General features: G+C 48.8%; 2 protein-coding genes across 14 annotated transcripts in view; one reads left to right on the forward strand and one right to left on the reverse strand.

Annotated features, from left to right (window-relative positions):
• Nucleotides 1-2930: 2930 nt before the first annotated feature.
• Nucleotides 2931-14248, reverse strand: LOC119626772 (uncharacterized). Of its 7 annotated transcripts, none has more exons than XR_005242900.2 (3): nucleotides 13642-14248; nucleotides 9876-9985; nucleotides 2931-9191 (listed from the first exon to the last, which is right to left on the reverse strand). XR_005242900.2 is itself a non-coding variant. In XM_038005691.2 (2 exons), the coding sequence occupies exons 1-2, from the start codon at nucleotides 14246-14248 to the stop codon at nucleotides 9957-9959; spliced, it is 636 nt and encodes a 211-aa protein (XP_037861619.2). In that variant the 3' UTR covers nucleotides 2931-9956. The 7 variants fall into 7 exon arrangements, 1 of the variants encoding a protein (XP_037861619.2); XR_005242899.2 differs by having other exon boundaries at nucleotides 13326-14248; XR_005242897.2 differs by having other exon boundaries at nucleotides 12960-14248.
• The window catches only part of DUSP22 (dual specificity phosphatase 22), a 56828-nt gene continuing 54718 nt past the window's right edge, over nucleotides 14208-16317 (forward strand). For 3 of the 7 annotated variants that reach the window (XM_073005606.1, XM_073005605.1, XM_073005609.1), the window contains exon 1: nucleotides 14208-14319. Coding sequence is in view for 2 of the 7 variants with exons in the window: in XM_007973888.3 (XP_007972079.1) it covers nucleotides 14299-14319 (21 nt within the window). In the remaining 5 variants the exon portion in view is untranslated. The remainder of the gene's footprint in view (nucleotides 14320-16317) is intronic. The other 4 variants (XM_007973888.3, XM_007973890.3, XM_073005608.1 and 1 more) reach the window with 3 other exon arrangements.

Genomic DNA, 16317 nt, shown 5'->3' on the forward strand with positions numbered 1-16317 from the left:
GTGGAAGCCCGTGGAGAAGAGCCTGGAAGTGGCTCTCGTGAGAATCTGGTGGAAGCCCGTGGAGAAGAGCCTGGAAGTGGCTCTCGTGAGAATCTGGTGGAAGGCTGTGGGGAGAGCCTGGAAGTGGCTTTCTCTCATACTAGCTCATTCTTGGTTTCTAGAAATCTGTCTTGAAGGTTTATCTTCTTGCCTACTTGTATGGTAGCTGGGGTTCTGTATCTCCCATTTACCACTGGTAGGCAAACGCTCAAATCCTTTCTACCCTTGGAAGGAATTGTCTTTTTTGGATTTGGAACTCTTTGATTGCTCTATGACCTCAGGTGTTTGCGGAGCTCAGGAAAAGTAATTCTATGGTATATCTAGTTTTTACTTGTTAGAGTGGGGGCAATACTCTTGCCTTTCTGTATATTTTCAACTCCTTATCTGTCTTTCTTTATGAGTGGAAATCTCAATAAAGACATCATAAAACAGAGCTTTAAATGTATGCATTAGAATGTTCTTTAATTGATCTTGCAAAGCGCATAGGTTCCTCTGTTGTAATAAATAATAAAGATAGTGCCTTATCTTTAATATTCTCTAAATATATGTTAGGGACATTATTTGACCAACAGTATAACTGCAAGGATGTTATTGTAAGGAACTTTCAGGAGGCCTGAGAGCCATCTCTCTACGACCTTGTCTCTCTTTCAAACTGTTTCATTCCTAAGGCTATCTGCTGAGCACAACTGGGGTTGCCAGAACTACCAAACGACTGGAAATGAGGTGCATGATAAAATAAATTATTGCAAGTTAAGATCTCATAAAACCATCTTTGAGGTTACTTATTTAGCACACACTGACTTTTAAAAATTATCTTTACAATTTAGGACATTGCATAGTTCACTTCCTCAATATCCGTTGCCTATTTAAGCTGACAAATTTGAAATGATAGATCAGAAAGAGGCCTGCTGCTTGACATGTATGATTCACTCTGCCAGTCAAATTTAAGAGTTGTTGCCTTCATCCGGCCTTTATGCCCAGCGTTACCTTCCACTGCTGACAGCAGGACTGACAGTGGCTCTCAGAGAGGCGGCCTGTGAGGCTGGAGGCTGGAGGTTCAAGATGCAGGTGTGCGCAGAGCGCGTTTCCTCTGAGGCCTCTGTCCTTGGCTCATTCTCCCTGTGTCCTCACATGGGCTTCCCTCTGTGTCTCTGTGTCCTCACCTCTTCTTCTTGTAAGGACATTAGTCAGATGAGTCAGATTGGATCCAGGCCACCCTGATGGCCTCATTCGACCTGACTTACCAGAAGTAGCCGTCACCATCATATGGGTGTTCAGGTGGGAACCTCGGTATCTACCATGTCCATGTTGATTCTGCATTCAGCACTCCATCCTATTTTTTTTTTTTTTTGAGATGGAGTCTCGCTCTGTAGCCCAGGCTGGAGTGCAGTGGTGCAATCTCGACTCACTGCAAGCTCTGCCTTCCAGGTTCATGCCATTCTCCTGCTTCAGTCTCCTGAGACTACAGGTGCCCACCACTACACCTGGCTAATTTTTTTTTTTTTTTTTGTATTTTTTAGTAGAGACGGAGTTTCACCGTGTTAACCAGGATGGTCTCAATCTCCTGACTTCGTGATCCGCCCGCCTCAGCCTCCTAAAGTGCTGGGATTACAGGCTGAGCCACCGTGCCCGGCCTCAGCACTCCGTCCTCTTTAGCTACCTTTGTTTCAGTTTTGTGACTCCACCATCAGCTCTTCCTGGAAGACTCGTCTTACTCATCCTTCACTCTTACCTTTTTATCTTCCAATGCTTATTTAAGTATTTTTTGCAAAATTAGAACTCAGCTACTTTTAAAATTATTAAAATAACATGCTTGTAGCGTGTTATGTGCTTTCATGGTGGCATGTGCTTTCACTGCTCCCAAAGGTGGGACAAGTGACCACTTTCAGAGTGATCAAAATCTTGTGATTTTGCTGTAAGATACTTAACAAAATTTAAGTTGTTGGGTTTGCTGTGTTTTCTCATGGAATTTGGCTCTGTCTTTTCTGCTTGGGTAACCCAGAGGCACCTGAAACTCAGGTGTCTGGGCAGCAATCATCATTTTCCCACTGAACAGGTTCCTCCTCCTCTGCTCCCAGCCTTTGGGAAGGGCGCCGCCATCCATGAAGTTCCCTAAGCCAGGAACCCAGAGGCACCCTTTGCGTCTTCCTCCTCCCCATTTCCCAAATCCAATGAGTTTCAAGTCCTGCACATCTCACAGTCTGCGGCTTTTCCCACCAGCACCCTTCAGTCCCTGCTTCCCCACGGCCCATCTTTGGTTAAGTTCCTCATTATTTTTCACCTGGCTTTCTGTAAGTCTTCTAACTGATTGCCCCGCCTTCAGTCTTACTAGCAGTCTTACTGCTAGAATATGACATCCTCTAAACTGCCCTCGAGATGTTCAATCTAAAATCTGAATCCCTGGAAGCCTTCCCAAGCTCCCTGGGAGGAGACTCAGCTTCTGGCCAGGCAGGAGAGGACGATCTTCATCTGTCCCTGCCTCCCTTCTGCTCGCTTCCTGCCTCTCTCCACACTGCACTCTCCAGCCCCACCCTGGTGCACCACCTCGGGTCCCCAGAGGTGCCCGTCTCTCGCCAGCACGCCTTTCGGTCTGCAACACCCTGCTCTGGAACTGCCCTTCACCCAGGCTTCCTCCTCTGGCTGAGGGCTTTCTCCTCGTGGGATGCAGCCTGGACTGGTGGCTCTGGAGCCAGGCAGGCCTGAGTGTGGATCCCGGCTTAGCCATTTGCTCAGCCTCCCTCAGTCTAACGTTCCTATCTGTAAAAGGAGAAAATAATACCAGCCTTCCAGTATTTCTAGGAGGAATTAGAAATAGTAATAAATATCAGTATGTGGTAAAAACAACACAGATACCTCTTATTGTAGGCCAAGCAGGATTCTGAGTGTCTTCCTCGTATTAACTCATCCGTTACTCCAGACTTCCTTCATGATTCACCTCCTCCGTGCAGTCTGTCTTGATTTCTCAATACCTGACTGGACGCCTTTGCTGATTACTTTTTCCCTACCTGTTCACGTTCCCTCTCTCTTTGCCCCACAGGTGTCCTGGGAGCTTGGTGCATACGGAACACACCAGTTGGACTCCTTTGCTGGCTTCCAGGTGGGTGTGGCGTTTGGATAAGGTTGAGAAAGTTCAGGGTGTTTCCTCCCCATGCTGTCCGAGATCAAGCTGTGTTTGTGGCAGCGGGTGTGTCCCTCCCTGTCTTAGTTTGTGAGGGCTGCGGTGAAGCACTACAGACTCGGTGGCATAACCAACCATTATTTACGCACAGTCTGTGAGACTGGACGCTGGAAACTCAAGATGCAGGTGTGCACAGAGTGCATTTCCTCTGAGGCCTCTGTCCTTGGCTCATTCTCCCGGTGTCCTCACATGGGCTTCCCTCTGTGTCTCTGTGTCCCCACGTCTTCTTCTTGTAAGGACGTTAGTGGGATTGGATCCAGGCCACCCCGATGGCCTCATCTGACCTGACTGACCTTCTGAAAGGCCCGATCTCCAAATGCACTCACGTTCTGAGGTGCTGGGAGTCAGGGCTTCATAGGAATTTGGGGAAGGGGGACCCAACTCAGCCCCTAGTGATTCCCACCTACTCCACAGGTGGCCCCTCAGCCGCGGCTCCAGTGGTCACTGGGCTCCAACCACGCTGTTCTTCCTCTACCCCTTCAGGCCCGCGATGGTCACAGCTTCTCACTGTCTGGTCTCCAAGCCCAGGGCTCCTCTGGGTTCTCTCCACCCTGCCATGCTGTTCATGAAGTGACTCTCACTGAAGGTGCTTCCACTGACTGACTGGAGTTTTGTTTGCTGCTGCTGGGACACCTGATGGTGCCTTGGCCGTGAGTACCTTGGGCCACTTTCTTTCTCCCGCCCTGAAGACCTAGGCGTGCAGCTCTGTGCTCCCTGTGGAGATGCAACTTCCTTGGGGTAGAAACCATTCTTGCTCTTTGTACACCCTCAGGACCTTGCCCGGGGTCTGATGTATGTAGAGTGGGTGCCGGGTGTTTGGTTCAATGCCATCACTGACGATGGTTTCTGGCGCCACTCTCCCCAGCACTCTCTCCAGCCTCCTGAGCACTGAGTGTTGTGGACTAGGAAACAGCCCCCGGGGATCTCCTGCTCCCACTTCTTCCCCTACAGTCCTGCTCCGGTTCATCTCATGATGCTCAGAGAGACCTGCGAAGCAAGGCATCCTGACTCAGCCTCAAACCACCTTCAGTTTCTCCTGCTCCTGCTGTGACGGCAACCACCACCTCCCACTTTCCAGCACATCCCCGGACTCCAGCCTTTGTGTGGCTGCTCACGTCCCTCCTCCCACCAGAAGCAGTGGCTGCTCTCCGCACCTCCTGCAGGAATTGAACTCAACCTTCCGGGGGATATGCTCCAAATACCACGAAACCATGGACACCGACCAAACACAAAACAGCTTGGAGCAGGAGTGGGGTTTAAGGTCCTGTTAGTTGCTTACAGTGGAAAGGTAGGGGAGCCCCAGAGGAGGGAATCTGGACAGCACATATTTTCTGATTCTGTCACTTTGTGTGGCCGTGAAAAATCACCTAATGCCTCAGTTGCTCAGTAGCTTAGACTAGCGTCTCGTGATCCTCAAGGACCTTTCAAGCTCTACAGTTTGAATTTCTTCAACACACGTCAACTTTGACTTGCTGATTTAGCTCATTACCAACCATCCATCTCGCAATGCTGAGTTTTCCTCAAGAAGAAAAGGTTTCCTTTCACGGGCTAAAACGTTCCCAAACCTGTATTCATAGAATTATGCCACTTTTATAGATTTGTAGCCTTTCTAAATTCAAAGGCTTTTCTCAGAAACGGTACTTGTGAGCACCCCATATAAAAGAGCAGGGAAGGCGTGGGGACAGTGACAGCCAGAAATTCACCAAATCAGCTGTGGCTTAGAAGCAGGAGCACAGCCCTACGGCCCTTCCACTTGGCATACGGCGCCTGCATCCCTCCTTACATATGGCCCCTTTGGAGGCGACGCTTCGTAAACCAGAGCTCCAGAACTGACCAAGACAGGCCAATCTTATATTCTTTGCCCTAAACAACAAAAGTTGTTCATCTGGAAACACACAGAAGTATGTATGTTTGAAATAACTTCACGGAAGTACAGAAAGGGAAGGATGCTTGTTTTCACGGAAAGGAAGAGCCAGCTGAGCCAGTTCCAAGCATGCCTTCCTCTAAGCTCCCAAAGCAAATGCTACAAATTCAGAGTAGACTTCATGACACGGAAATCATTTACGTGTGGGTCCTTGTTTCCCATGGAGTTATAAAGCAACACTGAGTTAAGAGTGGGGCAGGTTTTCATTTCTGTATCCCCAGTTACTAGCACAATGCCTAGAACATACGAGGTTCTCAATAAATGTTGGTTGAATGAATTAAAAAGGGCCCTTAACGCTTGGAGATAAAGAATGCGCACAGGGCTTGTGAAACCCTGTTACCTGGGGAGCTACCGGGGCTGAGGGACAGTATGGAGGAGGAGACTTAAGAGGGGAAATTAAAAGTGATTAATTACCAACGCATTGATGCACTCAGCCTCTCCATTTTATGAAAATCTAACAACTTTTAGGAGGCTGTCCACCTCCTTTTAAATAAATACTGTTTGAAGCCTTGGGATTGACTCAATTTAATGTTATAAGAAAAAGTTATTAGACTCTCATAGTTATTGTAAGATGTTTTCCAGAGAAAATATTCAAATAGAACCTGATACCTTATTGACTCGGTTGAGGAAAAGATCAAAATGTGTTTTTCTCCATGAAGAAATATTGACATTGAAGTTTCCTCAGCCAGTATTTCCCTTCTGGAAAGCATCAATTGCCTAGTCCAAGCCTTGAGTAGAAATTCGTTCCTGCCATGTGTTCCAAGCAGCTGAGGGTGCCTGGCCCTGCGAGGCAATGGGAGGCAGCTGCCCTCCTTCAACCTCTCACACAGGGAATTATTTGTACCTAAAGAGGATGGGGTTTAAATCATAGCTGTCTTTTTCTCGTTAAAGCTAAAGTATATTTCACCAAAATATACCACAGTTATAGGGTTACCAACTGTCCCAGATTGCTCATGACTAAAGGGGTTCCTGAGACACAGAACTTTCAGTTTCAGAATCAGGAAAATCCTGGGCAAACCAGGACACGTTGGTGATCCATAGCACAGAGGCTTTTATAGCACACGGAAGAACCAAATTATGCCCCCTTTTAATGTGGTGACTAAACATTTTAGAAATAAGAAAAAAGTAACCGACACAACTAAAACCATACATTTAAGAAAACAGAAAAAGGCGGCCAAGGGATTACGAATGTTAAGTCCGTGACAGAGTCGCACTTAATCCACAACTAGAAGAAAGCATGTTCTGTTTCCAAGGAGCTGTTCTACGAGCACTTGATCAGACGTCTTACTTCCACGGCCCTGTGATACTCAGATATGTAATGTTACCAATTAGAATCAACACTCACACGGACTCGGAAGTTCTAGAGTTGCTATTACTAAAAAACATACTTTTAGACCAAAAAGAAGCTTCGTACCGTGGCTCGGGTAAAACGCCAACAATGCCGAGAGCTTCCTGCCCCTTTGGCTTGGTGGTTATCACAGCAACAAAAACAGTGAAATTCTGAAAGCAAACGTTTATTTTAAATTGTACATATTTTTAAAAGCACCACAGTAAGATGTCCACGTATCTGTTTTACATGTCAGTTCTCTCTCTGCCCGTCACTGCACCTGTGAAGCTGTAAAAACCTCGACAAGCAGGAGGGGAACTGCCATTTAAAAGTTACGTTTTCTGTCTGTAGAGATAAAGATCTCATCTCACCTTTAAGACAGACTGTGGCTTTGCTTGGGAAAAATTACCATCGTGGACACTTTAATCACATCAGAGGTAAGATAGGTACTGCTTTGTATTTTGGGGAAGGAGGGCAGATAAACTGTTGTCATTTAAGCCAAATATAAATGATTTTAGATTGACACATTGTTGTAGTCTCTTCAGTAATGCGAACTGTGCATGGATGAAACAGGGCAAGCTTAGCCCCAGACCTTTCTACCCCCCTATTTTTTTGCAAGGGGCATATGAGAGATGAGACATAAATCTATCCCAGCCTTGTGTGATCATGCTGCAATGGCTTGAGCCTCTTCCCACAGTTGTCCTCATGTTAGTTGTTGTTTGCAGGGTCTGGAGTTGAGGCCCCATGCAGAAAGGGCACACAGGTATGCAGAGAAGGTGAAAAGCACAGGTCAGACTGGGCGCAGTGCTCACATCTGTAATCCCAGCACTTTGGGAGGCCAAGGGGGGTGGATTGCCTGAGCTCAGGAGTTTGAGAGCAGCCTGGGCAACATAGTGAAACCCTGTCTCTACTAAAAATATAAAAAATTAGCAGGGAGTGTTGGCATGCTCCTGTAATCCCAGCTACTGGGGAGACTGAGGCACGAGAATCACTTGAACCCAGGAGGCAGAGGTTGCAGTGAACCAAGACCGTACCACTTCACTCCAGCCTGGGGGACAGAGTGAGACTCTGTCTTAAAAAAAAAAATGCACAGGTCAACCTTCACTTGAAGGCCGATGGTCACTGGTATTCTCACGAGGAAACGTGATATCCTGGTACCAGGATGTCGCTTCAGATGAGATTGTCTCATCTGGGCAAGGACAGCTCCTCGCCTGCAGGCCAAGTGGTGTTTGGTACAAACAAAACAAAACAACAAAACAGCAAGGTCTCTGTTGTAAAGAATAGAGAAAAGGATTCTGGGTCCATCATCTAGCCTGAGGGGCCCTCGATACGTGATGATTTTCTCAGAATTCACAGGGTTTTCTTGATGAATAACTAATCAAAAGAATGAAAAATATTAACACATGAAACCCAATGGAGAGTTTATAATGACAGTGTTATATCGTGTCATACGAAACGGACTTCCCCTCTCATGGTAAGTGAAATTTCTCATGGGACATTCCATTCTCTCAGGAAAACCCCTGCTCCCTGCAGCCCCCTACCCAGACATTTTTTAGTGTCTTCAGACCCACTTCAATTTCAGTTTTGCATGAAAGAGTGAATAACGAAAACAAACAAAAGCAGGGTAAAGCTCTGCACTGGGGAAGAGCTCAACAGTGACACGCGGCAGGCAGGCAGGCAGAAGCATCTCTGAGGAGGGCCACCCTAGCCCAGTCACTTCTTTGAGCTGGGGCTTCCCTTGCTGTCCTCCCTTCTGTCTTCACTTCTGGACTGCCCCCTGGTCCCTGCAGGCATTTGAAGAAGCAGAAGTGTGCCTCAGGAGGGTGGCTGACGGTGCAGGTGCAGCAAGCACAGATGGTTAGGACTTTCTGTGCAGACCCCTCGGGTCCATTTCCTGCTGTCCACGAGACTGCAGTCCACATGACCATTTTGAACAGGATTTTAAGAGAGTCGGAGACCTCAGAAAGAGTACCACATCCAAGGCAAATGGTAAGACCTTCCGGCCATGTCTCCTTCTGCCCAGGCGAGTTAGGCTGAGAAAGCAATGCCCAAGCTCTGCCTCACAGGAGTCCTGCCAGACACTGATGAAAATGATGGTTATTCTCCTGAGATTAAAAAGGCATTCGTGGTTCAGCTTTTGTTAATTGTTTTGGACTGGAGTCATTAACCATAAAATGTTGTTTTTGTTTTGTTTCGTTTTTAAACCATGGAAAGTTTTAAGGGCCTAGTTTGTTGTCCCAGGTAGAGCTTCCTTTGTAGAGACAGGGAAGTACATGGGCCAAGTCACACCATTCCACACATGGAAAATGAATGTAAGCAACTTCCATCATGGCCATGCGTAAGTCAGGCATGGTTTCTTAACCAAAGATCAAAGAACAACATGATGCCAAGAGACAGAACCACAGAGAGTATTGTGCTCTGCCAAGTACGGCTGTGGCTGCAGACCAAGGGGTGGAGTACAGCAATATGTGGAAGCATTTTGTGCGATGGCTCCCTCCTCTCTCTTCCCTTCTCATCTTCTCTCTCCTCTCTCTTCCCTTCTCATCTTCTCTCTCTCTTTCTCTCTCTCTCTCTCGTCTCATCTTCTCTCTCCTCTCTCTTCTCTTCTCTCTCTCTCTCTTCTCATCTTCTCTCTCCTCTCTCTTCTCATCTTCTTTCTCTCTCTCTTCTCTCCCTCTCTCTCGTCTCTCTCTCTCTCTCTCTCTGTTGAGTGTGCCCTATATCTGTTTCAGAAACAAAAGACAACAGGATTCTGGTTTCTCCTAGAGAGCCGTCTCACATGGAAACTACATTGCTCAAGAAAAGGAAACATGAGGAGATGGCAGCATTGATGGAGTCTCTGGCATATCAAAGGATGAATTATTTGTGATCCTTATGCCTGGACAAATTCAACAGCCTCCCAGATGTGTTTCTTTCCTAAATGGACAAACATCTACATGGTTCCCCTCACACTAGGAACTATCCCTGCCCTCAGGCAGCTACCATTTGGGGGAAAACAATAGTTGTCCTGAGAATACACAGGCATACATGTTCTGACCTGCAGGCTGATAATGTGACCTCCAAGTTTTAGGAACCAGGGCTCTGTCTTATTTCCCCTTTGCTTGACACTGTTTTATAATCTGCCTGATAACTTCATTCCTGCAAGCCTCTGCCAATCCTCCCAGGAACTCTGTCCACAGACTTTTGTTGACTCCCAACTAAATGCCTGACAACATTTTCCCTTTACCTCTCCCAGATTCTCTGCCCTCCTGCTCACTTACCTGGACATCCATTCCTCTTGCTGCTCTTCCCTGACCCCACACTCTCCAGATATCTGTGCTGAGATCTGAGCCCCCCAAATCTCTTAAGTGAAAGGAAAAAACCATGTTCGTAATCAGAAGACTGCTTGGAAGACTGGAAATTGTGACCTTTGAAGAGCTGAGGTCGTACACCACAGGGGCCCATCCTCATGGTCAGGCTGCTCTGCATGGCCCTGAGAACTCAGGTATTCAACTGGGCCGCTTCTGTCTGGACAGTGCTGGAGAAACAGAGAAAATGTTTTGTGCTTTTGCTTCTGTAATTCCAGGTTCCACCTTTTTTCTTCTTTCCACAATTCATCAGATTCTAGCTTTCTTTTACTTTTAGTCATGCTTTGGCTAGATTAGCTCCTCATTTTAGCTTCTCGTTCTGAATTTGTTAATAATGAACAATTGTGGCTTAAGAATTCTGCAGAGGCCAGGCGCGGTGGCTCACGCCTGTAATCCCAGCACTTTGGGAGACTGAGACGGGCGGATCCCAAGGTCAGGAGATCGAGACCATCCTGGTTAACATGGTGAAACCCCGTCTCTACTAAAAAATACAAAAAACTAGGCCGGGCGCGGTGGCTCAAGCCTGTAATCCCAGCACTTTGGGAGGCCGAGACGGGCGGATCACGAGGTCAGAAGATCGAGACCATCCTGGCTAACATGGTGAAACCCCGTCTCTACTAAAAATACAAAAAACCTAGCCGGGTGAGGTGGCGGGCGCCTGTAGTCCCAGCTACTCGGGAGGCTGAGGCAGGAGAATGGCGTGAACCCGGGAGGCGGAGCTTGCAGTGAGCTGAGATCCGGCCACTGCACTCCAGCCTGGGCGACAGAGCGAGACTCCGTCTCAAAAAAAAATAAAAAAAATAAGAATTCTGCAGAGAACTAACATGATCTATTAGTGTAGATTTAGCAGGTTATTGAAGAGAGGGGGTTGGAGACATTTCTGACTGTCATGACTGAGAGGGTGCTACTAGAATGCAATGAGCAGAAGTCAGGGATGCTTCTGAATATTCTGCAGTGCACAGGACAGTCTTCTAGAACAAAAATTTATCCAGCCTCAAAAGTCAGTTTTGCTAAAGTTGAGAAACCCTGGACTGCAATATGTTCAAGAGGCCAATGAAGATTACATAATTACTTCTCTGTTGGGTAGAGGTTAATCTCAATGCTCTGAAATTATCACTAACACCTACAATGATTTGGCTAACTCTAATGGTTGAGCTTCTGTTTGTGGGCTTTTATACACCACCACCTTAAAGTTTAAGGTTACTGCTCACTAAACACACCATTAACCAGTTATCCTTAACCATGTGTAAGTACGGACTCAGCTGTCCTACACACTTTGTAGACCATTCCTCATTGTGCACACATGAAGGCTTTACCTGTTTTGGAGTTGTTGCCAAAATTTGTGATGTTGGTAGTACTGAGAGGAAGAAAATAACAAGAAGAAAAGTGGAAGTAAAAATCTTACGCAGTATGAAAATCCACTGGGCTTGTGATGCCTTAAAATTTTTATGAGTGAGATAAAGCACAAATGAATAAAGATTCTACTTTGGATGTGAAAAATGTCGGCTTTGTTGAAGAGTTTCCTCTCTTCCTTTCTTTCCATCATCAAGAGCTAGAGAGTGAAAGTTACAGAACTGCAAGACGTGAACATCGGGAATTATTATTATAATAAAGAGAGGTGTTCCAGGGTTAGGGTGGAGGAGAGTACAGGGAGTCTCTTGTGGGAAACTCCCCAACCCCACAAAATCAGTAACTTTTTTTTTTTTTTTTTGAGACGCAGTCTTGCTCTGTTGCCCACACAGAAGTGCAGTGGCACAGTCTTGGCTCACTGCAGCCTCTGCCTCCTGGGTTCCAGCGATACTCCTGCCTCAGCCTCCCGAGTAGCTGGGATTACAGGCACACCCCACCACGCCTGGCTAATTTTTGTATTTTTAGCAGAGACAGGATTTTGCCATGTTGACCAGGCTGGTCGAGAACTGCTGACCTTAGGTGATCCACCCACCTCGGCCTCCCAAAGTGCTGGGATTGCAGGCGTGAGCCACCATGCCCAGCCAAAACCAATACATTTTTTTAAAAAAATCTTCCTCGTCTGACTTCTGGTGTTAACAGTCTCCTCTTTTCTCATTTAACCAAAAAGAAAAATTTGAGATTTTGATAGCAACTCTGGGCATTTGGACCTTTTAGGACCATACTGAATGCTGATTTTGACTGTAAGGAGGAAGCCATGGCAGGTTCTGAGTTTAGGGGGAATTGCCAAGCACATGGTCCAAGCTGGAGAAATATATCTATAAGAAGAGTATGAATAAGAGAAGAAATATTCCAAGCGGATGACAGAAGAAAAAAATCGGTATGAATTTGTCATTCATGGTCAAGTACCAGTTTATGAACTGGTCGTGTTCTTAAACATTCATCTGACTGTTGGATGAACAGCCCAAGGAGGGCAGAGGGCTGCAGAAGTAATTCATTGGTTGCTGGATAGAAGCTTCAAAAATTCACAGTTTAATGGTCTTGTTTTAAAGAGAGGAAAAAAAAAAGCTAGATGAGAAAAGTTGATCATCTTGCTCAAGACCTCCTTAAGAATCAGAAATAGAGGCTGATTACGGGATTCCCCAGGCAGTCCACTAACTACTCGGTGTTGTCTCTAAGCAGGAAGGCGGTAAAAACAGTTACTTAATGGCAGTGTGTGGCAGAGGGGAAAGCAGGCTGTCCAGGTGACTGAGAAGCAGGCGGGAGAAGAGGAAGTGAAGGCAGTGAAGAAGGAACACGCTCCCAAAACAAGAGGCAGAAAGGGCACTCTGGGTCTGGTCCATTCCGCCCACAGAAAACATGCAAGCAGCATACTGAGTGAGGGCTTTCTCCACGGAGGGTTTTGATACCATTTCTTGCCCAGAAGATACGGTGTACAAGCACGGAAATGGCGACAGATGGAGTCTACAAGCTCTTTCCAAACGTTCACATTCCTCAGAACTTCACCTGTTTTCTCGGCCACGATAAATTATTAATTCATTTCACAGATATTTACAAAATCACTATTTTGTGCTAGGTTCTGTCCCAGGCCACATGGCTGTAGTATTGACTTAGACAACTTTTTTTTTCTTTGTAAATCTGAAAGTTGCTGGCTAGTGAGACAGATAAAAAGAAAGCAAATACATATATTTTCCGATCAATAACACTGAGTAATATGATAGTGACTGGAGGACCCACCTGGAACTGGGTGGTTAGGAAAAGCCTCTTAGGAGAGATGGCATTTGGGCCGATACCTCAGAGATAAGAGGCAGCTATGCAGAGACCTGGGGATCCAGGTGTCTGGATAGGGAGCACAGCCCAGCAAGCCTGACAGGTTCAAGGAACACACAGGAGACCAGCATGTCTGTAACTCGCTCGGCAAGAAGATAAAATGAGGTCAGCAGGAGTGAGCCAGGGCACATCAGATTGATGCAGGTACTCATTCAGCAAATATTTATTAAGCACCTACTATGTTCAGGACATTGTTGAGGATACACACATTAAAAAGAAAAAATACTGGCTCAAGGATTCTGTCCCCGGAGAGAAACTTAAGAATTTACGAACGTTGATAGAATGCCCAGAACAATTCTGCTACAGGTGAGAAATTGATCCGTTCCAGACAGAAGCACGATGCAGACATTCAGGGGCACACATCGTCCAAGGCCGTGGGGTCTGCGGTCAGAGATCCAGCCATCTGCTCCCCCAGCGTAGGGAGGTCAGGCCTCCCGGGGGTGAGTCACGCAGCCCACCTCTCCCCACCCGCGAGCCTTCTCGCTCTCGGTGCACCGGGCAGGGCCGCAGGAAATCCCCCGGCCTAAATCTGTCGCCCTCAGAAAACCCAGGCAGGGGAGCCCCCAGAGACCAGGCCTCTGATTAGCACCTGATTCACGGCGGCAGCCAAGGCAGGGTAGCGACTGCTGGTAACCGGCCCCCGGAGTCGCCCCGGGGGAAAAGGCCAAGGGGCTCTGGGCACCCCCGACCTTGCAGCGGGCTCGAGGCCAGCGCAGCCGCCGGGTCAGGGCAGCGCCTGCGCGTCCGCCAGGCCCCGCCCCCGGTCTCGGGCGCCCCGCGGGCGGCTCGGGCCGCGCACGCGCTGTGGGCTTGGGGCCGCCCGAGAGCCCGAGCCCGAGCCCGAGCCTCCCCCGCCCGGCGGCCGCGAGCCGGGGTCCGCGAAGGCGGAGCGGGAGCCCGACTACAAGTCCCAGGGTGCGGGCGGGCGGACCGAGGAGGGACGCTGGGCCTGCCCGGTGCGCACGGGGCGGGGACCGGCCAGGCGGGACCACTGCCCGGCACAGGCCCCGGGACCCCTGCGCTGCTCCCGCCGGGAAGTTCCAGGCCGCGGACGGAAAGCCCAGCCTTCCGCGCCGGCCTCGGGAGCGCGCCGGGTGGCCCGGCCGGTCCCCGCCGCCGACTTGTGGACACTGCGCGCGCTCAGTCCCGCCCGCGCCTCCTCCCCGCCGCCGCCGCTCCTCCCCGTAACATGCCATAGTGAGCCGCGCGCACACGGCCAGGGCGCTAGGGTTCGCCTTCAGCCACCATGGGGAATGGGATGAACAAGGTAACGTCTCCCCGCGTTCGCGCTGGGTGTGCTCCGCGCTGCAGCCTCCTCTGCGGCGGGTGCCGGCCCCCCGTCCTGGCTGCCCGGCGACTGGAGCCCGGGGCGCCCCTGCCCGCGGGGGGACGGGCGCGGAGGGAGGGGCGGGGCGGCGGCTGCGGATCGGGGTTCGGAGGGTGCCCGCCCCCGCCCTCCCGGCTTCCGGGTGGGCAGCCCGGGCCGCCGCCTGGCAGGTGCGTGTCTGAGCTGGAGCGAGCCGCGCGCTTCGAGAGCGTGGACACTTGTTCCGCCGGGAGATCAGCCGAGTGGATGTGGTTTCTTTTTCCCTCCTCTTCGCTCCCGAACTGCGCTCCTGAGGCGTCACCCCCCACGCGTCGTTAGTAAACGGGCGTCCGCTGTCATTTCCTCCTTCCCCTCAGAGTCTGTGCGGCCGCCCGTGGGCGCAGATGGTTGATCTGTGGACAGAGAAGTTAGCAGAGTCCTCAGCCCCGAGCTGTTTCTAGATGAGTGGGAAGCGGAGGAGAGGTTCGGAGCGGGTTAGGTTGTGTGACTCTGCGACGGGGGCACCTTGTTGCTGGGGACCTGCCCCACGGGGCCTTCTGGAAAGTCTGCGCTGCTCCCTTCGTCCCGTCCGTGTCTGGGCCCCGCCCTGTGTCCTGCTGGGCCCCGCACCTCGCGTCCCAGCCCGTGGGACCCCTTTCCTGTCCGCGTCCAGATTCCAGCTCCGGCGGCTGGGAGTTGCCGGGGTGTGTCCGTGTGAACCACGAGGTTGAGGGTTTTGTTACTTGGTGCTGGGCTGGTTTCAAGGAAGGAGTCACCAGACTTTGCAGAGCCCACAACAAAGACTGTACCTTTTGGCAGGTCTTTGAACGGTCCTGGATTGGATGAGTCGTCTTTCTGCTTCGCTTTTCCTTTGCGCTCCGCCCACGCGCAGCTCTGCACGCTGTCGGCGTCCACACTGGGTGGGGATGGCAGTGCGGCCGTGTTTTCTTCCGTGTCCCTCAACACGGGGTCGGCAGTGGTTTGGGAGTCTGGGCTGGGGTGTTGCAAATGCGGATCCCCGGTAGGGAAGGGGAGATGCAGTGGGGAGTCAGTCCAGGGAAAACCTAACTTCACGTGCCCGTGTCATGTTTATTGTGTCCTGGTTACTCAGCTTGTGAAAGAACTATTGTGTGTTTGGGGCCTGCATACCAATACTGAGGTATTTTGATAAACAGAATTGTATTCACTTTTTTTTTTTGGCGAGTGATCAAGTTTGGAAACAGACTCTCTCTCTCGGATAAATACCTGTATTATATTCCCATGAGCACTGGAATCCATCGGCACCACGAGCCTTCTGCTTTTTAAATTAAAACAACAATAAAGATGGTCATCGTAAGTTTGTGGGCTCCGTTTGCCTTGCCATTGATGACGGCGGTATCTCAGCTTTCCTTTGGTTATTTCTACAGTTTTTCCCACTGGAGCTGTTCACTCTCCACCGTTTTCAGCATTAAATTTATACTATTTGTGTAATACAATTCAAAAAATATATTTAGGAATACATATGGTTGCCTAAGGGATCAACGTTATTTTCATGCTTTTCGACAAAAGCAGTAATATTCATACACTTTCTACCTTTCAAAATGGGTAATAAATTGCTTGACTTTTAATATCTTGTGAATAGAGACTCACAGTGTATAAATGAAGAAATATATGTATAGAGAGATTTAGAGACTTCTGTGCTTCAACGCTTGTTTATTATGTACATACTATGAGCCAGGTGTGGTGCTAGTGGGTGGGGAGGCAGGAAAAGGGAGTGCGGTGGTAAATGACCCAAAAATCCTTCACAGAACCTTCAGTATAGATCAACACTTGTCCAGCACTGATGTGATGCGAGCCATGTATATAACTTAAAATGTTCCAGGAGCCACATTAAAAAATAAACTGGTGAAATTAATTTTAATAATATATTTTATCTAACAATATGTTAAAACTATTGTTTCAACATGTAACCAATATATA

Source organism: Chlorocebus sabaeus, chromosome 17 (assembly GCF_047675955.1).
Source record: "Chlorocebus sabaeus isolate Y175 chromosome 17, mChlSab1.0.hap1, whole genome shotgun sequence".
NCBI classification, from domain to species: Eukaryota; Metazoa; Chordata; class Mammalia; order Primates; family Cercopithecidae; genus Chlorocebus; species Chlorocebus sabaeus.

Excerpts from the sequence above, each read along its gene's own strand:
- LOC119626772 (XM_038005691.2), bottom strand. The coding sequence starts at position 14,248 with ATGGCATGTTACGGGGAGGAGCGGCGGCGGCGGGGAGGAGGCGCGGGC. Across the intron at positions 9,986-13,641 it reads TGGCTGCCGCCGTGAATCAG|CACTGTCCAGACAGAAGCGG; the intron begins GTGCTAATCAGA and ends CTGTTTCTCCAG.